Source organism: Leopardus geoffroyi, chromosome C1 (assembly GCF_018350155.1).
Source record: "Leopardus geoffroyi isolate Oge1 chromosome C1, O.geoffroyi_Oge1_pat1.0, whole genome shotgun sequence".
NCBI lineage: Eukaryota > Metazoa > Chordata > Mammalia > Carnivora > Felidae > Leopardus > Leopardus geoffroyi.
In genome coordinates, this window is record NC_059328.1 from 97,295,090 (window position 1) to 97,318,627 (window position 23,538).

Sequence of the window (23,538 nt, forward strand, 5' to 3'; positions counted from 1 at the left end):
AAGAACCCCCCATCACCCCAAAACCTCATCAATTTCAATTCAACACATGTTTGTGCACCGGCTCCTACAGGAAGAACTATGTTCATGAGTGTATTTATTTATATACAAGTAAATATAGAAGTAGGATATATTCAGTTCTAATGTATCCATGCCTTCTCTGGTCTATGATCAGTCTCCAGAAGTTGCTACTATATCAGTCTGACTTCTAGTGTATTCCAAACCAACATTGCCGTGGCCTTTAGAACTGGGTATGTTCTTTCTGTTAGGACTCATTGAATCCTTCATATTTAATAAATATGTCTTTGTATTTGATGAATATAGTATTTATCTTTTCTGCAAATATACCTTATCCCTAAGAGACATAAAATTCAGCCCCCCCCTTTTTTTTCTTTTTATGTTTTAAATGGAATCAAACACTAAAGCAAAATTTTAAATACAGATTTCTTAAATAAAAAAGTAATGGCATATTCATTGAAGAAATTTTAGAATACAGAGAAGTAAAAAAAAAATTCTAAAAATCACCTAATATCCCACTCTACCCAGACTTAATCATTCTTAAGATTTTATATTACATTCCAATGTTTTATCTACCTGTGTAATAAAGATGGGATCACACTGTATATGGGGGTTTTCAACTTGCTCTTTTTACTTATGAATTTGTGTTATACGTTTTAAATGATGTCAGAGTAGGGGCGCCTGGGTGGCGCAGTCGGTTAAGCGTCCGACTTCAGCCAGGTCACGATCCCACGGTCCGTGAGTTCGAGCCCCGCGTCAGGCTTTGGGCTGATGGCTCAGAGCCTGGAGCCTGTTTCCGATTCTGTGTCTCCCTCTCTCTCTGCCCCTCCCCCATTCATGCTCTGTCTCTCTCTGTCCCAAAAATAAATAAACGTTGAAAAAAAAATTAAAAAAAAAAATAAATAAATGATGGCAGAGTATTCCATACTATGGAGTGTAATATAAATTACTTAACCTGTTCCTTTATATTATTGCACCTTTAAGTTGCTTCCGATCTTCCTAAACCATCGTTCTAAACAATATTTTTTTTTATTTTTTTTTTAACGTTTTATTTATTTTTGAGACAGAGAGAGACAGAGCATGAACGGGGGAGGGGCAGAGAGAGAGGGAGACACAGAATCGGAAGCAGGCTCCAGGCTCTGAGCCATCAGCCCAGAGCCCGATGCGGGGCTCGAACTCACGGACCGCGAGATCGTGACGTGAGCCGAAGTCGGACTCTTAACCGGCTGAGCCACCCAGGCGCCCCTAAACAATATTTTTTATAGGTAGCCAAAACCTATAAAAATATCTTTCCTTATTGCCTTCAGATGAATTCTCAGGAGTGGTCAAAGAATTTTCCCACTTAAATTTTTTAATGTTTAATTATTTTTGAGAGACAGAGAGAGAGACAGAGTGTGAGTGGGAGGGGGGCAGAGAGAGAAGGAGACACAGAATCCGAAGAAGACTCCAGGCTCCAAGCTGTCAGCACAGAGCCTGATGTGGGGCTTGAACCCACGAACTGCAAGATCATGACCTGAGCTGAAGCCGGATGCTTAGCCGACTGAGCCACCCAGGTGCACCCAGAATTTGCCCACTTTAAAGGCTTTTGATCCATATTATCAAATATATATGAGATATGGTATACAAATTTTGCCTCCAGAAAGGTTATAACACCAATGCATATTTCTGAACTCTGACCAATATTAGGACTATAATGTTTTAAGTATAGATCCATCTGATAGGTTAAATGTTATTGGTTGTATTTTTTTTTAATGTTTATTTATTTATTTTTGAGAGAGAGAAAGAGGGGTGAGGAGAGACAGAGAGGGAGACAGAATCCCAAGCAGGCTCCATGCTATCGGCACAGAGCCCGATGTGGGGCTTAAACTCACTAACTGTGAGATCATGACCTGAACCAAAATCAAGAGTCAGACATCAACCGACTGAGCCACCCAGATGCCCCTTTACACATGCTTTCTAAATGAAGATGCTTCAACTACCTCCAATGTAGTAAAGGAAAGGTACATCAAAGGAGTTTTAAACAAAGACATGCAGCAAATTGACCAGCATGTGATATATATAACCAAGCCGTGACCCATATTTAATACAATGGCTGGAGTGTACATATCATAAAACCACAATCAGTTGCAGTAACTGGCCAAAGGAAATGCCTATTAACTGTAATCTATCTGATAAAGAATGGGCTAATGGAAGTGGACGGTCCTCATTAAGCCTAAAAGACCAGTAAGATGCCCAACACTGTCACTGTTGTCCCTAGAATTGTCCAGGAAAGAGTAGTGGCCACTCCTGAGGGTTCAGACAGGGAGGTGGCTACCTATAAAAATATTGTCTGAACCATCACAGCTGAGGCCACCAAAATCATTCTGCTCAGCAGGCAACTTTCTGATTATGGTTGGCTTCTCACATAAGTTTTTCTCCAAACTATAGGATATGCTGTCAGTCGATGCAAACTTCTATTCTCACAGTGATTTGTCTCCTTGAAAAATTAATACATTGGCAATCTTGTTTCTGGTGGATTTCTTATGTATGCCTAATCCTGATGATCAACTCTGGGCATAGTAACAAAATTGAATTTTCAGACTTGCAAAACTAAAGCCAAGACACTGGATGGTGGTGATCCAAGGCAGTTATTAAGTGAGTATGTGACCTCGCTCAATGCACTCTGTGATCCCAACAGTTTGGTAATTGCATTTATTCGACCTTGATGGAATTCATAAAAAGTACTAGAAAAAAAAAATCAAGACCTGGCTACATCCAACAAAATGGATGGATTTTATAAATATAATGTAGAGTGAAAGAAAAAAAGGCCTTTAAAAGAGCCAAATACATATAACATGATTTCATTACATAGAGTTCCAAAAAGGCAAAATTAATCCCTACTTTTCAGTATATATATATATATATATATATATATATATATATATATATCTTAAAGCTATTCATAAAAACAAAGAAAATAATTCCACAGAGAAAGGCAAATATGATTTCACTTAGATGTGGAATCTTAAAAGACAAAACAACAAACAGCAACGAAAAGAGAAAAAGACTCGTAAATATAAAGAGAAACTCGTGGTTGCCAGAGGGGAGGGGAGGAGGGGGATAGGCGAAATAGGCGAAGGGGATAAAAAATAAATAAAAATCATCACCATTTCAGGGCAACACCTACCTCCACTCTGGCAGGGGTTGGCAGTGGGGGGTGAGGGAGATGCGGTCCAGGACACCCAAGGGATTTCTGAGGTGTAGGCAATGTTCTGTTTCTTTGAGCAGAGCTCGTATGGATGCCTGCTTTATCACTAGTTGTTAAATTGCATATGTGTGTTTAAAGTACTTTTCTGTGTATATGTGATAGTCTATCATTTTTTTTAAGTTTAAAAGGTTAAGACTAATGCACACATTGGGAGCACTAGAGTCAGGGATCGGAGGAAGGGCTACTAGCACAGGCTCAACAGTTAGATAGCTTTATTTCAAATCCAAGTTCCACCACTTAATGCAGGGCATGACCTGAGGTAAGTTGTTTAACCTCTCTGTTCCTCAGTTCCTCAGGGTCTACTACTTGCCAAACGTGTGCCAGTGCCGGTCACTGAGGACACCAAGACAAGCGGAACCAAATGTGAGCCTCGCCTTTGTAGAGCTTCAGTCTAATGGGAGAGCAGACATTAATCGAATAAACACACTAATAGATGTCAAATTGAACTATGGAAAATGCTATGAGGCTGGGGGCAAAAAAAGGAACTTAAAAAAAATGACGGTGCTAATGAGAACACCGGTTCTCATGTTATGTATTTGATCTATTGGGAAGTTATGTTATATATTTGATCTATTGGGAAGGTCAAGAGAGGCTTCTCTGAGGAAATGGTTGCCAAATTGAGATCTGAAAAATTATGAAGTGTTAATTAACTAGGTAAAGAGGAATATGAGGGAATATTTAAGGAGAGGCAACAGCATGTGTGCAAAGGCCCTGTGGCAGAAGAAGCATGACAAGGACAAGAAACTCAATATGCTGTAAGAACTGGAGAAGCACTTGAGGGCTGGTCCACGCAGGACTTCGTTAGCCATTGTAAAGGATTCTTCGGGAAGTAAATGAGGTTTTGTTTGTGAAACCCATCAGCACAGAAGCTGGAACACAGTTCCGTGTGTTAGCTATTGTTGAAAGTGGATGAACAGAAAAGTTGTATGAGAAAATGCAGGTTGAAAATAACTGTGGAGTATGGAGCTGTGGAATCAGGACATTGTTCACCTAAAACTAATGTAACACCGTGTGTTCGCAATACTTCAATTAAAAAGAAAGAAAGAAAATGAAAAGAATGCTGAATACTTTTGAGGCTCTGAAAATTAACATAACAAAGTCTTATTTTACACTAATTAAATCAGAAGAAAAAAAAGCATGCCATGATGCAGTGTACAGGTTAAGAGGTTTTGGAATCACACAAGTTTCAATCCTGGCCTTGCCATTTTATGGGTTAAATGAAGATAATATTTTCCTCTTGGGGTTGTTGTAGTGATTAAGATCATACATGGTAAACCACTTATTGCCTAACATACAGTAGGCAGTCAAAAAGATTTATTTTATTTTATAGTTACTAAGACTAGGAAGGTGGTAGAGAAGATGATAAATTCAGACTTTGCAAATTAGAAGAGCTCTTTGAAAAATACATTTGGCTATACTTAGCCAATCAGGTGCTAATACTCTTTGACCCAGTAATGACACCTTTGTGGATCTAGCCCAGGATATAAACCAAAAGAAGGGGAAAATCACACGGACAAACATACTTGTTGCATGTTATGTCAATAATTATGACAAATTAGAAATAATCTAAATGTCCAGTGTATGAAAAAATTAAATTACTTGGGTGCCTACTACATGTCAGGCATTTCATATATTTTCTCCATTTTCTTCACGGCAATTCTGCAATGTGACTATTCATTTGTTCCCACTTTTTAACGACTTTGTTCAAGGTCACACAGCTAACGATAGAACCTGAATTCAAACTAAGGGGTGTATGATTCCTTTGTTACAAATATAGATGGTGGAGCAGGTCACTTGAACTTGAATCTCTGTTCCACCACTTACTAGCTACCTGGCCCTCAGCAAGTCAGTTGACCTCTGTGTCTCAGTTTCCTCCTCTATGAAATGGAAATAATAACAGTACCTTCTTCAATGGTTTAAATGAGGCGATACATAAAAGTGTTTACAACAATTTCTTTAAGAGCTATAGAAGTATTAGTTATTATTCAGAGTATTATGCTTCCATTACACCATGCTGCATCAGAAGCTGTAAATATAGATTTTAATCAACATGATAGTTTTTCTGTAACGTTAAGTGAAAAATATGAGAATACAAAATTGTATCTATGCTATAATTACAACAATGTAAAAGGCAGTATATAAATGGACAAGAACTAGGATTTCTACACCAAAAAGACTGTATTTGTTGGGATATTGGTACTATGGTGAATTTATTTTCTTTTAACTTGCAATAATATTGTTTCATAAGAGTAACAACAATAAGGTGGTTTTTTTTTTAATTATGCTTAAGAAATTTTTTAGGGGCGCACACGTGGGTCAGTCGGTTACGCGTCTGACTCTTGATTTTGGCTCAGGTCATGATCTCACGGTTCATGGAATCGAGCCTTGCGTCCAGCTCTCCGCTAACAGTGCCAGAGCCTGCTTGGGATTCTCTCTGTCCCTCGCTCTCTGCCCCTCCCCCACTCACACACAGGTGCCCCCCTCTCCCTTTCTCTCTCTCTCTCATTCTCTCCTTCTCTCGAAATAAATAAATATTTACAAATATAGAGGAATTATTAAGAATTAAAAAAAAAAGAAATTTTCAGTAGTGTGGCTGCATACTTCTGTCTCTGCTGTGTAGAAACTCTACTAACTGGGGACTTACCCTCAGGCTAGACCCTTTGAGGGGTTCGGTGTTATTGGCTGAAGCAAGACACTTATTGCGCAAGGATTAATTTCCCAGTCTCTGAAATGATAGATCTGGATTCAGTTTCATGTCTATGGCTGAACAGCTGAGTGAGCTTAGGCCAATCACTTAACCTCTCAGAGCCTCAGTTTCCTCCTCTGAGAGGACATTCCTCATCATAGAGAACATAACTATGCCATGGGTTGTGTTTTTTTTTTTAATGAGTAGTAAATATGATAATGAATATGACGCTTCCTTGACACCCCACCAAGATTATCACAATTAAATATTTCCTAGAGTAATCAGCTGTTTAATGTTTGCCTCTCTAAGACATCCTCTGATGTCTTAGGAGATAAACCCCACCAAAGCAATGGAGCACTGCATTGCATAGTGCAGCATCTAGCATAATGCTTTGCACATAGTAAGCGCTCAGTAAACACGTGGATGAATGCATGAAAACCTTATAGGAATGGTCTTGGCAGTTTCCACTACAGAAATGTGATCGGATTTAGTGTTGGCTCAGGAAAAGACTCACACAGCATGGTGTTGGCTTCAGCTGTCATAGCAAGGCTATGTGCTCTGCCCAGAGATACACAGCCAAGGGGAAAGTGTGGACCAAAATCCGAGCCACCGACCTGGAAGGGGGCAGGGGGCACAGATTGTCTACCTGGAACCAGAGATGACTTTCGATAATTTCCACAAAGGAACCACCATTTAGGCTAGCAGTGGCCTTGGGTCACAGAATCAGGGATCCAACCTCAAAAACATCCAATCCTGGGAAAATACATTAAGGGGCTTAAGGTAGGAAGGGGGAAATGACCAGATGAAAAGCCCTTCAATTTAAAGACAGTATTTACCTTGTCCAAGCAAGCAAATAACCCATTCACCACTACCCAACTCCCCCAAAAATGAATGTCTCTGGTATCTCAGCTGAACCTTTAGGTGGGGCTGAGGGCAAGACTCTGTTTTTCCACTGGAGGACATGAGTCAGTGAACAGTGAGGTTCTACTTAATCACCACCCAAAAACAAGGTCCTTAAAACCAAGAGCTAGAAAAGCAAGGAAGTGATTAATATAAAAGTCAGGATAGTGATTATTCCTTGGTCAGGGCAGGGCGGCGGTGGGGGTGGGGATGGGGGTGGGGGTGGGGGTGGGGGTAAGGAACCTGATGGAGAAGCCATATATAGAGGTTTTCCGGGGTCCGAAAATGTTCCATTCCTTGACCTCTGCGGTGGTTGCTTCATAATTATACTGACACATGCTCTATGTAATTTTCTAAATGTGTCTTATATTTTACAATTTCAAACAGCTGGAAAAAAACACAAACTATACAGTGTTTTTAAGCAGGGAAAAATGACCAGATTTGTATTATTAGAAGATCACTTGGCTGCTGAATGGAACATTGATTGAAGGTGAGGCAAGGCTAGAGGCAGAGAAAACAGGAGGTAAGGTGGCTGCTATAACTTGGTGGGAGATTATAAAGACAGGCCAGGACCTCCCCCTTAACCTCCCTCCCTGGTGGCTCCACTTAGAGGGACTCACACTGCCTGGCCAGTGGCACCGAGAGCACATTTTTCACAATGCCACAATATTATCCAAGTTGAGTTGACACAAGGGCTTCTGTCTTAACATAGAATCACTGTCATGATATCTAATCACTCCAAACTTTACAGTGTTTTCACATCTGCCCTCCGGAACCAGAATGTTAGCTCCATGAGCACAGAGGCTTTGTCTTGTTCACAGCTATACCCTCAGTGCCTAGAACTGAACTTGATACACGGTGGGTGCTCACTACATATTACGGAATGAAGGAGCGCATTTAATTATCATTGATATTTAATCATCACGACAACCTATGAGGACAGGTAGGTCACGAATGATCATCCCCATTTTGGAAGTTAGGAAACAAAGACTTGGGGAAACGAAGGAACAGATCAAAGAGCTGATAATTTGGTGGACAGGAGAATCATGATTTGATTTCAGGTTTTCTGCTTCAACTCCCTTGTTCTTCCCGCTCCTTCACAGCTGAAGAGCCAAGCCTTCAAGTTCTTAAAGCCCTGAAACACCAGCTGGAAGGAAGTATTCCAAAACACATAATGCTATCAGATATCCTATGTCATCGGACGTGCTGGGTACAGGATGAGCGAGGCCTGCCCAGGGCTCAACACCCATCACCACAGTCCCCTCAGAGGAGATGCAGGGTTCCCCTGGCAGATCAGATCCAGTCGGCCCTAGGCCAGCTGGCACCTGTATTTCCCCACATCCCTCACTTGTCTCTGCTCCTCATCCCATTCTACCCCTCCACGCAAGAGAAGCTTCCAAAGACCCTGTTATTTAACAGCAAAAACACACGTTCTCATTTTTCTCCTTAGAAGAAAAGGAAAAGAAACAATAAAGAAATATGGCAGCAGGCAGTTTCGGTGCTCCTCAAGAGCCTTTGTCACCCGAGTGGGATTCCGTGGGGAGGCTAAAAACATAATGCTCCATGAGAAGTTAATCTTGGTTTCTTTCCTCTTAATGTTAATTAAAAGTAGTCATTTGAAGCAAAAACCACAACTCAGATACCTAGGGACTCCAGATGTTCAATTAATAGGAATGTTTATACACCTGGAATTATGTATGTCTTCCATGGGAATCTTGGTCAAACTCCAAGAACCAGCAAACAGTATTTAAAACAGGGTTTTGGACAGAATACTTAAAACACACAAACCGCTCAAAAAAGTCAAACTTTTAGGTCACCTTCCTCCCTTCTTCCCCTGCTGCAAGGCCTGATACTCACTTTATCCCAAGAGCAGTGTGGTCTAGGAGAGTTGGACCATCCTAGTCAGTTAAACAGTCTGTGTAACCACCCTGAGAGTGTCACACGTAGGACTCACCAGAAATTCATTGGCAAACTCCTCTTTGTTAGATTTCTTGTTTTGGGCCTCATCCAGGAACTTCTGCAGAATTTCTCTTTGGTCCATGCTGCAGGGCAAGAGAAACTGTCTACCAGTGGGTTAAGAGAGGGCATGTCAAGTGGATGTCATGGCCGAGATACCACCAAGAAGCCACTGCTGCCTCCAGAGCAGAGCATGTTGAAGGCTGTGGTTAACTGACTTCATCACAAGCCCTAGAGGAAATTAGTACGCAACCAGCCTCTGTGGTCACACAACAAAGCCATCATCACTCCAGGGCCCTAGCGCCTTCCTTCTCGAGGAAGGAACCTTGGTTACAATTCAAGTGCTAACAAACAAGAGGCTAACCAGAGCATAACACATGGCCTGCTTAGCTCTGACACCGTTCCACTTCATCATCTTTAAGTCAAATTCACCCTTTTTCTTGCTTCCTAGAGAAAAGGCAGAATTACAGGTCTTAGGAATGGGGTCTGCCTCTCCCCATTTCCTCAATGAACACAAAGGCCCTGTCGATCCTTTCTGTCTCCTCCTGTCCCAAATGAACTCAGCGAAGTTCAGTTAGGGTCCGAAAGGGAGACAGACACCGTTTGGAATTAAGACACCTTCTGCCTGCACTATTCTCCCCCAAAGTTTCTTGTCCATGCGATCTGTGGAAAATTACTGTTCATCAGAGAAGGCTTTTTTATTCAGCAATCTTATGTCTGCCATATACACCTCAAACTCTCTTTTGGATGAAGCAAAGTCAGCTGCTTCTGACAGTCTGTGTCTCTCCGTGGGCTGGGGAAGTGCTGACCTCCACTAAGGGAAGTGCTGTTGATTTCAGGACTGAGTATTGGTCTGTATAAGATCCAGGAGGACAGTGGCCCCCATGAGGAGCACCTGACCAGGAAGTTGGCACAATATCCCCTGTAGGCAATGCTAGTAAACTATAAGGAACAGAAAAAGAGTAAAATCAGCCACCTTGCTGGCAGCAGTATAACTTTCAGGGCCGAAAGGCTGAAGAACCATTTCTAGAGAAGGCATTCTACTATCCAACTAGTGCCTTGGAAAAGGCCACTGCTTCAGGAAGCCACGCTGTGCGTGTGGCATTTTGTCCCTGACAGGCAAGCTGTTCGAGAGAAAGCTTCCACATCTCGGCTTGCGTAAATCCTCTCCTCGGTGGGTACAAACCTACCTGAGACTGTCTCATGCGGAGTGAGAGCAACTCGAAATCAGTATATCATCTCTGTTTGAACATAGAAGTTCCATAAAAAATTATTAACAAAATTAGTCTGAAATAATCCTGAAGAAAACCGGGAAATGTGCCATTAGAACTTCCTCTATTAGCAATCTTTTCTGTTTTGGATTATTTAAACTCCCTTTAGGAAATTCGAGGCACTATTAAGCTACATCCACTTTATTGAGCCTCGCAACAGGAAAAGAAAGGTCTTTGAGGGATTCTGCATGTGAAACAGTAGTTGTTGAGAACAGGATAGTATTCCTCAGTCCCCATCTAGCATTAAAGGAGACTTTTTTGTTGTACTAAATAATGCAATGTTTTATTTGGCTATCTTAAGACTTACAGGGGAAAAACTTTAAAAGTACAAAATCGAAAATTCACAATAACTAAAACCATGTGAAAGTATGTACATGATTAAATGAAGACTAAATGGCACCGAAAAGAATGAACTGTGTGAGTGCTAGAATTAAGGATTTTTTTTTTTTTTTTAAGTAGGCTTCATGGCCAACGGAGTCCAATGCAGGGCTCGAACTCACAACCCTGATCAAGACCTGAGCTCAGATCAAGAGTCAGACACTTAACCGACTGAGCCACCCAGGTGCCCCTAAGGATGCTTTGTAAAATTCTTTAAACATTATTATACCATTTTTTAAATTAGAAAAAAGCAAAAATCCATTAATTTGTTCAACAAATTTATTGAGTACCCACTAAATGCTAAGTATTATGGTAGGGCTGGATATACGAGAGCAAACAAGCCAGAATAGAGTGAAAAAACACCCTTAAACTGGTTAATAAAGCATCTCAGGACTAAGACATGGCTGTAATTACTCATTAAAATAAAAACGTTCCAAACTAACCGGTTAATTTGCAGAATAGCAAAGCATAACCCTAAAAGAAAAATGATTTTCTGTATTTTAACAAGTAAAAGAGATAGTTTCACAATCCCTCTGTCCCCTTAGAATGTAATTACTTCCAACAAAACTAGAACTTTACTAATTAATAAACAAAAAGATACCTAATAAAATAAGTTTTAAATCTATATTTCTCAAACTCATATTTCAGAACGATCTCTAACTTTATTCTCTTCTTAGGGAGAGCTAACATAGTGATGGCTACGAGATAAAGAAAAACTCGCTGAGTTGCCCCTCCTTTTACCCCAAATATAAAGATTTAAAAATAGCGTCTGAGCCGAACTGCAGATTTCTTTTCAAAAGCAAGCAGCAATTCTTAGGAGTCTGTTCCACACTAAAACCAAAAGATACAGAAACATCGTGAAATAACCAAACCTCAAAAACCCACTTCGCTGAAAGACCATTTCCTGAGTAGACCACTCAAGCAAACGACAAACACAACCGAAGGAGAAAACAAAAAAAAAACTTTTATTAACAGTTTTATTTTAACAAATCTAAGCTGCTACTTAATTTTTCACACTTCCTTCTGTCGATACGGGAAGGCGACAGGAGCATCATGCTTTTTGATATAGATTCTGATGACTCATTTATATCTTGTGGGAAGATCAACAACTGGGGAGGGGGAACATGTTCTACAGCAAAGACTGGCAAATACGTAAAACAATTGACGAATTTATGGTGAAACATTTAAACTGGTCCGGCCTAAGCCCTAAGTGAACACAACAATTCCATGAAGTGAAAGACCCATGAGCACTTTGTCAGGACCCGCCGGGGTGAGTTCTAGTGGAAAGTAAAAGTGAATGAGCACCTGAAGAAGAGCCAGGAAGGAACACCTCACTGCTGCCTCCTGTGGTTCTGCTGTTTATTCAGAAGGTGGATGACAGCATAGAGGACTGCCCCTCCTAGTCACCTGAACCGGCAAGAGGGGAGCGTGCCTGTATAATGTCCGACATCAGCGTCACGGAGGTTGGAATTCCATGACAAAAAAAGAAAAAAAGAAACTTTAACCAAAGAGAATATCAGGGGAGATCATTAGGACAAGTATTATCAGTTAATAGGAAATACACTAAGGTTTCTCACAACATCCTTCTCTCTCTATGGGGAGGCCTGTTTTACCCTGGGGAAGCCACTTAACAATCTTTGCTTCGGTTTCACTAGGGTCATTGATTTGATACGGGCTCCGTGTAGTATCTGTGAAACACGCAGTTCTTTGTGAGCATCCTGGTGGTCACCAAGGCCTGCTTGTCATTTCTCCTCAATGTCTTGTAGATTCAACCAGTCTCTTCCATTCCCATGCTGACCCCCGCCCCCCTTTTTGCACATGTGGATTCCATCAGCAACAGCCTCTTAGTTGTACCCCATGCTCACGTCTCCTAGGACCCAAGCGTGGGTGAAAGCTCTTAAAACTCCACTTAAATGCTAAAGAACCGAAGTAGTTACTGATGGTCTACTGCATGCACGTCCAGATTCCTCAGCTTGTCACCAAGCCCCTCCTGGGCTTGGGTGGGTCCCCCCCACCCAAACTATCTGGCCACATCAACCACAGGCCTTACTCATTTTACTGCCACCTCTTTTGCTACTTCTCACCTTTCCCCTAATGTTCGCCAAGATGAAAATAAAGCTGTAAAGCCTAGTTACTCTTTTCTTCACAACGCCAGCCCCTAACTCCATCTCAGCACGACTTTCTTAGTCTGCCTCCTTTTGGTCAAAGTCTGTATTTTCAGCTGTGGAAGTTTGCTTTGTTTCTCCACAGGTTTCTTGCCTCCCACAAGTTTATTGAAAAGAGTTTATTCGAAAGAAGACACATAAGCCACCCCCTGTAGTTTTAAATGTATCAAAGGCCACAGTAGTGCCTTCCACATACATTTGTGGGACCCACAGTGCTTAACGTGCTCTTAAGCACACCTAAATTACACCTGTTGTGATCAAGCACACTACATAATGTGGTTAGGTGTTGGTGAGGGGTCCACCCTGACTTGGTTACTCTCTCCGTCAAGTACTCCAGGTCTCCTGCCTGGCATAGACCATGCCTGTCTCTGGCCAGGCACTTTTCGCTGTGCCAGGAGCAGATGGGCCTTCCCTACAGGGAGGTCCCGGAACCTGGAAAAGAGCATGTACCTGAGAGCTGCTGCCTGAGCAGCCGGGCCACTGTTATGGAAGGAATGATGCTGCCACCACTGAGGCAGAGCCCAGCTCTGTGCTGCTACAATGGCCAGGAAAAAAACGACCCCTTTATCTCCCAGAATAGACCCATTTCCCCTTCTATAAATGGACATAGTAGAGGCTGCTAAAACGCCTCTGACGAGGCTTGTTGCACACATCACCCACAGCAGGAAAGTCCCCCATGCTTCTCCTGGTCATGATGGCTTCTCATCGCTACAGCTTTCTGAGACCTCATCAGTCTCTTCGGTTCACCCGCTGTGAACTTCATAGTCAGCTTCCAGCCATCCACGGGGAATCACGCTCTGCCTTTGGTTTCCGAAGTACAACCCTCAGGAGGCTAACGACAACTGACAATTTGCAATTGACCCAATTTTCCTTCTATTAAGACAGAGTTGGGACTCTTGGTGAGACCTGGCATCGTGTTCAAAACGTAATCAAACTTGAAATCTTATCTTTCATTTGTTGACTCAGTATTGAGTCTATTCATTTATTCTTTTTTTTTATTCATTTATTCTTTTAATGAATATTTATGAGATCCATAGGTATGCAAGAGAATGGGGAGGAGGGGTGCTACAGATGTGTACAACAAGTTGTCTTCATTCAAGGATCTTTTTCTAGTAGGGGAGGGAAGTACACAAATAACTATAACTTAAGGCCATTTGTGGGAATATGCAAACAGAATGTTGAGAAGGCAAAGATCACTTTGTATTTGGGTTTTCTGGGTAGCCTTCATCAAGGAAGCGACCTTTGAGCTGGGTCTTGAATATGTCGAAGAGCCTGAGGAGAAGTAATATAAAACGAGAACAGCAGGAGGAGGATAGCTTAGTGAGTGGCTCTCAGTCCGACTGGATGATTGGTCATGTAGAGAAGAGTCTTGATCCACAAGGCTAGAAAGGGCAGTTGGAGACAGACCCTGAGGGAATTTGAATGCCAGGCTAAAAAGTCAGGCTTTATTTGATGGGCGATGTAAAACTGAGGAAGGTTTTATATTTTTTTTAATAACAACTTTATTGAGGAGGAGCCTGAGTGGCTCAGTTGGTTAAGCATCCGACTTCGGCTCAGGTCATGATTTCATGGTCTGTGGGTTTGAGCCTGTGTGGGGCTTTGTGCTGACAGCTCAGAGCCTGGAGCCTGCTTCGGATTCTGTGTCTCCCTCCCTCTCTGCCCCTCCTCCACTCGCGCTCTATCTCCCTCTCTCTCAAAAATAATAAACATTAAAAAAAATTTAAAAATATAACGACTTTACTGAGGTAGTACTGACATACAACAAACTACACACTTCAGAGTGTGTGGCTTGAGAAGTTTGAAATGTATATACACCCAAGAAGCCATCAGTACAATCAAAACAATGAACATATCCAATCACCTTCAAAAGTTCCGCTGGAAGATCTTAAGAAAATGGCAATCAAAGCAATGTTTCTTTCCTTTCTTTCTTTCTTTTTTTTTTTTTTTTTGAAGAAATGGCCCCTCTGATAAATTTTTTTAAAAGTCTCATAATCTACTTCAGTAGTATGTAAAATTTCAAAATGATTATATCTGAAAATGACTCAGAAGACTAGACAAGGAAACCACAGCTTTGGTCAATCTGGTGGCCATATTAGGACAGATGGGAATGGGCAAGCCTGGAACAGGACAATCAGTTAATAGCCTAAGAGACTTTACCAAAAGTCCAGGCATGGGGTAACAAACTCTCATAGAAAGAATCTGGACAAAAAGCAAGGGATAAGTGAGAAAGACTAGGTGAGTAGGGCTGGAGGCAGGGAAAAGGGGAAACATGACTGAGGTTTTGAGCTAGCTGGACAGCAATCTGAGGCAGTATAGGGATAAAAAAGGTATATAGATACAAAGAATTGGAGCTCGTGGATATGGATTTAGGAAGAAGGGAAATAAGTCCGTCAGACTTAGGAATCTTAGGAATCACACTGAGGCGAGAGGTAAAGCCAGAAGATTGGCTTAAGCCAAAACTTTATGAACTGTGACAGCAGCCCCAAACTGTTCATGGTGCAGTGTTTAAAATAGTCCAGGGGTGCCTGGGTGGCTCAGTCGGTTAAGCGTCCGACTTCAGCTCAGGTCATGATCTCACAGTCCATGAGTTCGAGCCCCATGTCGGGCTTGGTGCTGACAGCTCGGAGCCCGCAGCCTGCTCCGCATTCTGTGTCTCCCTCTCTCTCTGCCCCTCCCCTGCTCATGCTCTGTCTATCTCTCAAAAATAAATAAATGTTTTAAAAAAATTTATATAAAAAAAAAAAAAGGTGTGGAAACAAAGGCTCAGGGGAATTTGGATTACTTGCCCAATGTCACATGATTAGTCTTGGTGAAACTACATTGTGAACATCAGAGAACCTGAATGTATTCTTCATCTCTGGGCTACAGTGCCTTCTTCCTGCCACCCAAACACTTCAGCTCTCCCAGGAGAGGGTGCCTAGGAACGAACACAACACCTAAGCCAGAGCTGCTTCATCCATTTACTTGGTATAATCCCAAGGAGCACTTTATCCTCAGTCTCCAGATTCTGCTGTATACTTGGCAACAGATTCCTATTCGGATGTCTTGCTGACAGTATAGGATAAAATGGGGAGCTAGCGAAGCTAAGAGGGAAGAGAAAAGACAAAGAGGAGGCTGCTGGCCTCTGACCTTTATCGTGTATTTTTCAGCTTTACTGAGAGAGAATTGACGTTGTAACATTGTATACGTTTAAGGTGTACAGGGCAATGATTTGATACATGTATGTAGTTAACACATCTGTCATCTCACCTAGTTAAACAATGTGTGTTTTGGGGCACCTGGCTGGCTCAGTTGGTGGAACATACAACTGTCAGTCTCAGGGTTGTGAGTTCAAGCCCCATGCTGGGTGTAGAAAAAAAAAAATTTTTTTTAATAAATACATAAACATAGGACAGATAAATAAATAAAGTGTTTTGTGTGTATGGGTGTGGTAAGGACTTTAAAAATCTACTCTTTAGCAACTTCTAAATACATGATATGGTATTGTTAACTATAGTCACCATGATGTACATTATTCTCCCAGACCTTTCTCATCTTATAACTGGAAATTTATACCCTTTGACCACCTTCACCCATTTCCCCCACCTCCCACCCGCTTCCCAGGGCAACCCCCAATCTGTTCTGTTTCTGTATCCATCAATTAAATTGGATTTGCTGAGAATTAGTTCAAATACATAGACACAATTTTATTTCATGAACAAAACAGCATTGGTCAATGTGAAAATAGTGATTTCACCTAAGAAGTAAAATACCACAAAACCCACCCTGTTGAATTTACAGTAATGTAAGGGACAAAGAAGTACATCAAGTGTCTTCAATTGGTAGCAAAAAAAAGCTAATTGCTACTTAAAAGAAACATGAAATCTCATTTGGGATTACAAACCTATTGTGATTTCTCCAAGAATTGAGGAAATCACACAACTTGAAAAAGTCAAGATATAGTCCCAGTGCTACATCTTTAATTCTATGCATTGAGGGGAAACAGATAGCTGGCTGGCTGAAAGGAGGGGATGTGGTTACACTTTAGCCAAACTGTAACCAAACCATTAATGCCTCTCTTCAAAATAGATATAGCAAAAAAAAAAAAAAAACCCAAAAAAACAAAATAGATATAGCAATGCTTTTCTTCTTGACAGTCAGGTAAGTAGTCTGGTTTTGGGACTTAAGGAGTCTTGATGATTGCCTATGAATCTATGAGATTATTAAGGACTATTTCAAGATATTCATAACATGGATACTGTATGCCTCATTTCCAATCACTTCCAATCACTTATGGTAGGGCTAGGGAAAATATATACCCTCTACTGACTGACTACTCAGGAGTCACAGAGCTTTCTGATTTGCTAAAGTTCTCAAGAAAGTGTGGACTATGCCAGAACCAACAGAACACTCGAAAATCTAAAAAACAGAGTCATCCTATGTACAATTGTGTTTGGCAGGAATTATCAGGATTGCCACAGAATTTAAATTATTCAAGGAGAGATGTTCATTTAGCTTTAAAGCAAGGGTCTACACACTTTTCTGTCAAGAGCCAGATAGTAAATATATTTTACAGGCCATATGGTATCTGCTGTAACTTCTCAACTCTGACGTTGTGGTACTAAAACAGTCATAGACAATATGTAAACAAGTGAGTGTAGCTGCAATCCAATAAAAGAATTTACAGAAAAAGGAGCAGGCAGGATATGGCCAATCCTTGCTCTAAAATGATGGGTCTCGATTCTGTATGTACATGAGAATCCCCTGTGGAACTGGTAGCATCCTAGGTCCCAGCCCCCCCCTACAGAATCAGAATCTCTAGGGATGGGGCCTGGCAATCAGCAATTTATAAGGTCCACAAGTGGTACGTAGGCCCCTTTTTGGTTTGAAAAACACTGTGGTATGCAGCTAGTTTCATCTAAGCTGGGATGGCCCCTCTGTCCTAGATGTGGGCCAGCACTTCCTGCATCCTGTGGCAGTAAAAATGCACTCACGGTTTTATCTTTTGTCAGCCTTTCTGGTAGGAGGGCAGATGCAGAAACTGCTATTTTTTTGCTTTCAACCTAAAAATGCATAAAATAATTCTGCTTTGGTGAAATTAACACAAGACTCAGGTTATGAATTCAAAAGAAATTCTCAACTTAAAGAATTGAAATCTCCCTGAAGTCCTTTAGATTGAAAAATGAGCAGACAAGATCCGTTCCAAAGGACAAGAGGAAATCTGAAGGAAGTTTACTGTGTGCTCCCTTTCCCAAAAGATCTCCAGCCAAGCCCGGCTCTGATGCTTCCAATTCCGCTCCTAACAAGTCGTTACTTTGTGTCTAGAGGTCTTTGCTTAAATGGTACCTCATTAAAACTCACATAAAAACACAAAGCACAAAATCTCTGTAGACCTCCAAGGGCTTCTCCCAACTGTGGCAATCAGTAGAAAAGAAATTATTCAGCTAAATTAGGTTCTGTTCAAAAGAAAGCAGTTTTGGATTTGGTTGTCTGCTTTAACTGCCAGAAATCAATCACCTGAGCAGTCACAGGGGCAGTGATGTTCAGGCTGGCAAACAGCTCCAACCTCTTCTTCAGCTCTCCAGATTCTCCTAAGAACAATGGATAACCTACAGTCAAAGGGATGGTTTTTCAGGAGCTTCCCAAAGAAACCACGAATAATCTGCAGATACCTTCAAGAAATGTGGCTCTCACTAAGGCTTCTGCTGATGCTGGAAATGAAGAGGAGTGCTCTATGAGAGCAGATGGTCTAATGATTCCTAAGACATGACCTTAGAATGCCTCCTCTAGACATCGTTTTTGTTAGACAATAGGGGGATGGTTCTGAATTTCTTCAACATACATCCAAAGATGTTAGGGAGAGGAGACCCAGAAATTCACCAGGGAGCAGAGTGAAGCCAGGCTGAGATTAGCATTCTATCACCAGTATACTTGCTAGGCAGTTATATATAGAAAGTGGGATTTAGCTCTGCAGAGTTAGTAGTCAACATTTTAGGCAAAGTGTCTCTGGAGTCCAACACCCATAGTCCTGAGCTTCTGACTGTTCCCCTTTTTACTGCTCTTTTCAGCAAAGTAGGGAGATCTGTTTTTCTACCTGGTTTCCAACTTACAAAGAATCAGGAATTGGGAGTCCCAGGTATGAGTACAAAAACAATGCAAATGCCTATCAGAGCCAGGACCCCAACATACTTACCCAACCTCCCCGGCCCTGGACAAACTCCCGGACGGCACTGTTCCCGTTGATCAGGTTTACTATGGGGATAGCCACCTGTCTTGCTATTCCAGGAGCCATGCGGGCCACACATTCAAGAACCTTCACGGACACTGCCAGAAAGGCTCTCTCATAAACTAAGGTGGAATCCTGAGCACACCAGGCCTGGCTGAGAGATTTTACTGTGTCCTGCAGTATAGTTCCTGCCTGGGGAGAGACATGGGATATCAGCGAAGTATCGAAAAAAAAGTCTACAAGAAGTTGTAGGTGCAGGAATCCAGTAAAGCAAGTGTTTCCTATAGGAGAGAATAGCAAATGCACCACTGGTTGTATCTAAGATAATCTAAGGAGTAGAAGGCCAAACTTCCTATTTTATGATTTTGTTATTTATTGTAATGGGTATAGAGAAAACATAAGTAGCCCATCAAACCCATGATTTCAGGTGTCATTATTTAGGATGAGCAAAATGATTGAAAGAACAACAAAATGATTTGAAAGCACAATATTAAGTACGTGATAGTACTTAATAGTCAAATTGTGAAGGTACTGCTTGAATGACTGAAGTCTGGAAAATTCTGAATTAAAAAAAAAAAAAGATTTGTTTTTTCTCTCCCTCTTTCCTTCCCCCCCCCCCCCAAAATTGATCCAAAAGTCATTAGATGGGATGGGGCGCGTGGGTGGCTTAGTCAGTTAAGCGTCGGACTTCAGCTCAGGTCATGATCTTGTAGTTTGTGAGTTCGAGCCCCATGTCCGGCTCTGTGCTGACAGCTCAGAGCCTAAGGCCTGCTTTGGATTCTGTATCTCCCTCTCTCTCTGTCCCTCTCCAGCTCGTGCTCTGTCTCTCAAAAATAAATAAACGTTACAAAAAAATTAAAAAACAAAAAAAACAAAAGTCACTAGATGGGCCCAAGCAAGATGTACTGTGGTGTAGTGTAGGGGGAGCCCATGGGAGTCAGAGCAGGGTGTCAGAGTCCAAACAAGTTGGGAGGGCCATCCACATGAGTACCTAGATCTTGGTTTCCAAATACCATTCTCCATTAAAACCAACCAGAGCTCCCTGGACAATGGCTGATTTCAGGCTGGGGCCTGGAAATACAAGAGATATGTTGGAAATTAAGGAAGTACTCACAGAGCGACAGGACATGCCAAAAAGACACAGTCCAGATTGAAAAGGACTCCCACTGGCCAAAACGAGGACAATTTGAACATCCAAATAAATAATGATGGTAACAGATTACTAGGAACAGATAGGAATTCATGAGTCCATGTTGATATAAAAAATAAATACATGAAAGAGTAAAAAAAAAGAAAAAAATACATGAATAGATTGAAATGTTGATGAGATACTAGATATTTACATGGTTTCAAAATACCTCCCTATGCAAATTTAACCATATTAACTGCAGTAGATATAACTGCTGTAGAGAAGCCTTGCAGACACCATCTTAAGTGATTAAGTTAACATCAGTAATGGGACAAAGTGAAATTTGTGCCACTTAATAGGTACGACGAGAAGAACACTGCAACACTTTTGTGATCTTACTGCAAAGGTACATATCCTGAATCTACCCAAGAGAAAACATTGAAAAACCCCAAATTTAGGGACCTTCTACAAAATTACTGACTCATAATCTTCAAGTGTCATGGTCATGAAAAATCACGGAAAGATTGAGGAACTATTTCAGATTAAAGGATACTAAAGAGACATCACAACTAAATGCAATATCTGATTCTGGCCTAGATCTTTTTGTTGTAAGTGACATCATTGGGACAACTGGAACAATCTGAATGGAATCTGAGGATAAGATGAAAATGTGTCAGTACTAGTTTCCTGGTTTTGATGGTTTAGATCATGGTTATATATAAAAGCACAGCCTTGTTTGAAGGAAACATAGAAGTATTAGCGGATGATGGAACATCCTATCAGCCACCTACTCGCAAATGATTCAAGAGGGAAATTCTTTGTACAATATGCGCAACTTTCCTATGAGTTTGGGACTGTTACAAAAAACTTTTTTTTAATTAAAAAAAAAAAAGTAAATTCATCTCTTAGCTACCTTGGGAAAGCTTTAGTGCAAGCAATTAGGAGTAACAAGTCTGGTTCTGCCTGAATAGGCGTACCATCCAAGCTATATTCAGTAAGAAGAATAAAGCATATGGTAAAGAGTGTGGTTCAAATCCTAACTTCAACACTCACGGAGTAACCTAATTTCTTGTTTCCCTATCTCTCAGTTCCCGTATCTGCTTAAATGGATATCAAGTCAGAAAATACTTATCGGGGATCTCCCGCATACAAGGTGCTATTCTAGGTTGTGTGAATACTGCAGCGAACAAAGAGGTGAGATGTTTGCTCTCACAGCATTACATGCACATGAGGAGAGGTTGCACTTATGGATAATAGTTTCTACACGACCTCATAGAGTGGTATCAGGCTTAAATGAGATAAGTGCAAAGCATTTAGAATACTGTCTGGCACGTGTTAAGTGATGAGTTAATATTACCTGCCATTATTGATATTAATCAGCAACATCTTCCAGAACATTGCCGATGGTTTTTACATCCGATACAGAATCCAAGTGCTATTGCCAATAATCATCATTCTGATGAAAAGCCAGATATGCCCTAGTGGGTTGCTGTAAGTACTTACCCCTCAGTGCAGCATACTTGTCAACTATCATTCCTGTACATAGTTTCATTGCTGGGCCTTCTGGGGGCGGGGGAGGGGAAGACACCCACTCTCAGCAAAATAAATATTAAAACAAGTATATTAGAGACTAAAGTGCTTTACCAGGGAGAAAATGCTACAGATGTGCTCTATGCCACTTAAGCACAGCTCTGATGAAAACAAATGGAAACAATGTCACTACCACTTGGGCTTTGATGAACTCCTAAAGAACTAGCAGCTGGAGAATTCCTGCTGTATCTCCTTGGATGAAGATAAGCCCCCAAATCTTTCACTAGGATATTTCTAGTCACAGTCATGTAAGAGTAGTAAGAAAAGAGCATCTGAAATAGAAAAAAGCAGCAACTTCACCTGTCCCTGAATGGTTTCTGAAATGATGTTTTTGACAGAATCTTCCATTTCTCCATTGAACTGGTCACCCAACATCCGAAGGCGACCAGCAATGATGGCCACGTCAAAAGAGCTCGACTCTCCTAAGACAGAGGGAACACATTCACATTTGTTACAGAGCTTGAAGGAATGGCAACTCCCAGGAATCTGGGCAATGGAGAAAGTTCTTGACTTTTATTTTATTTTTTTTTAATTTTTTTTTTCAACGTTTATTTATTTTTGGGACAGAGAAAGACAGAGCATGAACGGGGGAGGGGCAGAGAGAGAGGGAGACACAGAATTGGAAACAGGCTCCAGGCTCCGAGCCATTAGCCCAGAGCCTGACGCGGGGCTCGAACTCACAGACTGTGAGATCGTGACCTGGCTGAAGTCGGACGCTTAACCGACTGTGCCACCCAGGCGCCCCTAAAGTTCTTGACTTTTAAACAACATCGGGCAGTGTTCTCTCCCAAGAGCACCTTCAATAGTCTGTCAACACCGAGAATCAGAAAATCTCCCTTCACTGAGAATATCTTTCTCTTCCATGGAGACTACTGATTTTCAGGTATTGCCGAAAGCTTAGTTTGCCTTTTGAAACTTCAGAGGAAATAAGGAAGTCTACCCAGATTCTCTCATTGACCTACAATCACCACCTCAGGCCAGGAGCCTTACCTGAATCTGTTTCATCTGCACAACGTAGGTCCCGGTTAGCAACCTGCACTGTGGGGCTCAAGAAGTCTGTGAGTAAAGTGTCCACAATGCATTGCGTTTGCTCCTCAAAAGTTCGGGGGCTCTTCATTTTAGATGGTTGCTGCAGAGTTTTGCCTCTCCACAAAACAAGCAGTTTTCAGTCAGCAGTAAGTCAGAAATACTGGTAAGCCAGGTGTGTCCGCCTCTTGTAAAGTTTCCTAAGGGGACATGTAATCCGAGAGCCTGCCCTACCAATTTCCTTCAAAACTCAATGCTCAGAAATGTGGGACTCCTCCGGACAGCTCATACAGAACTCAGGAGACTTTTCGAAGGCTTTCAGTTCCTTTTCTCAGAACCACACCCTAGCCAGTATCTAAGATTAATTAATAACTTGTATCGTTAGCCAATTTAGGACTGAAATAGAGTTGAGGAAGAGCTTTCTTGGGCAATTTCATTTAGAAATACTTCCTGTTAGGTTCTGTGTATGGCATAAGTTAAAGAAAGAAGGTTCTGAAGTTATAATAGATAAGAATTCAACGCCTGACATATGGCATTTGTTTGCCATAATCATACATTTAACTTACTGAGTATCTTTTTTTACATGTTTATTTATTTTAAGAGAGAGAGAGAGCACACTTTCACACGCACACGATCAGGGGTGGGGTAGAGAGAGAGGGAGACAGAGGATCTGAAGCAGGCTCAGAAAGGGCTCTGCACTGACAGCAAAGAGCCCAGTGAGGGTCTCGAACTCACAAACCATGAGAGCACAGCCTGAGCCAAAGTCAGTCGCTTAAACAACTGAGCCACCCAGGAACCCCAAATTGCTGAGTATCTAAGGGTAGGAAACCATACCTAGCACTAGAAATAACAGAAAAATGACAGACACAGTTCCTGTCCTCAAGGAGCTTACACTTTAGCATGTATGACAGATATTACGTGACTGATCACATAATTTCTTGTGCTTATTGAGACACGGTGTGTGATTACA

At 41.4% G+C, this 23,538-nt stretch overlaps 2 protein-coding genes across 6 annotated transcripts in view; both read right to left on the minus strand.

Annotated features, from left to right (window-relative positions):
- The window catches only part of PTPN22 (protein tyrosine phosphatase non-receptor type 22), a 60,421-nt gene extending 51,376 nt beyond the window's left edge, over positions 1–9,045 (minus strand). Inside the window, exon 1 of one of the 3 annotated variants that reach the window (XM_045478693.1) lies at positions 8,803–9,039. In XM_045478693.1, coding sequence (XP_045334649.1) covers positions 8,803–8,889 — 87 coding nt within the window. In that variant the 5' untranslated portion in view covers positions 8,890–9,039. Of the gene's footprint in view, positions 1–8,802 lie in introns of all 3 variants that reach the window. The other 2 variants (XM_045478692.1, XM_045478691.1) reach the window with 2 other exon arrangements.
- Positions 9,046–11,780: 2,735 nt separating this feature from the next.
- Positions 11,781–23,214, minus strand: BCL2L15 (BCL2 like 15). Of its 3 annotated transcripts, none has more exons than XR_006712634.1 (5): positions 22,533–23,214; positions 21,843–21,964; positions 18,791–19,015; positions 18,115–18,188; positions 11,781–11,885 (listed from the first exon to the last, which is right to left on the minus strand). XR_006712634.1 is itself a non-coding variant. In XM_045478706.1 (4 exons), the coding sequence occupies exons 1-4, from the start codon at positions 22,657–22,659 to the stop codon at positions 18,171–18,173; spliced, it is 492 nt and encodes a 163-aa protein (XP_045334662.1). In that variant the 5' UTR covers positions 22,660–23,213; the 3' UTR covers positions 16,283–18,170. The 3 variants fall into 3 exon arrangements, 1 of the variants encoding a protein (XP_045334662.1); XR_006712635.1 differs by lacking the exon at positions 11,781–11,885 and adding an exon at positions 16,283–17,660; XM_045478706.1 differs by lacking the exon at positions 11,781–11,885 and having other exon boundaries at positions 16,283–18,188; positions 22,533–23,213.
- Between the last annotated feature and the right edge of the window lie 324 nt (positions 23,215–23,538).

What these genes read in the sequence shown, in the direction of transcription:
- BCL2L15 (XM_045478706.1), bottom strand. Translation starts at nt 22,659, where the DNA reads ATGAAGAGCCCCCGAACTTTTGAGGAGCAAACGCAATGCATTGTGGAC. An exon ending in TGCAGATGAAACAGATTCAG is followed by an intron (nt 21,965 to 22,532) that starts GTAAGGCTCCTG and finishes CCTCTGTCTTAG; the next exon opens with GAGAGTCGAGCTCTTTTGAC. An exon ending in CAGAAACCATTCAGGGACAG is followed by an intron (nt 19,016 to 21,842) that starts GTGAAGTTGCTG and finishes GTCTCTCCCCAG; the next exon opens with GCAGGAACTATACTGCAGGA.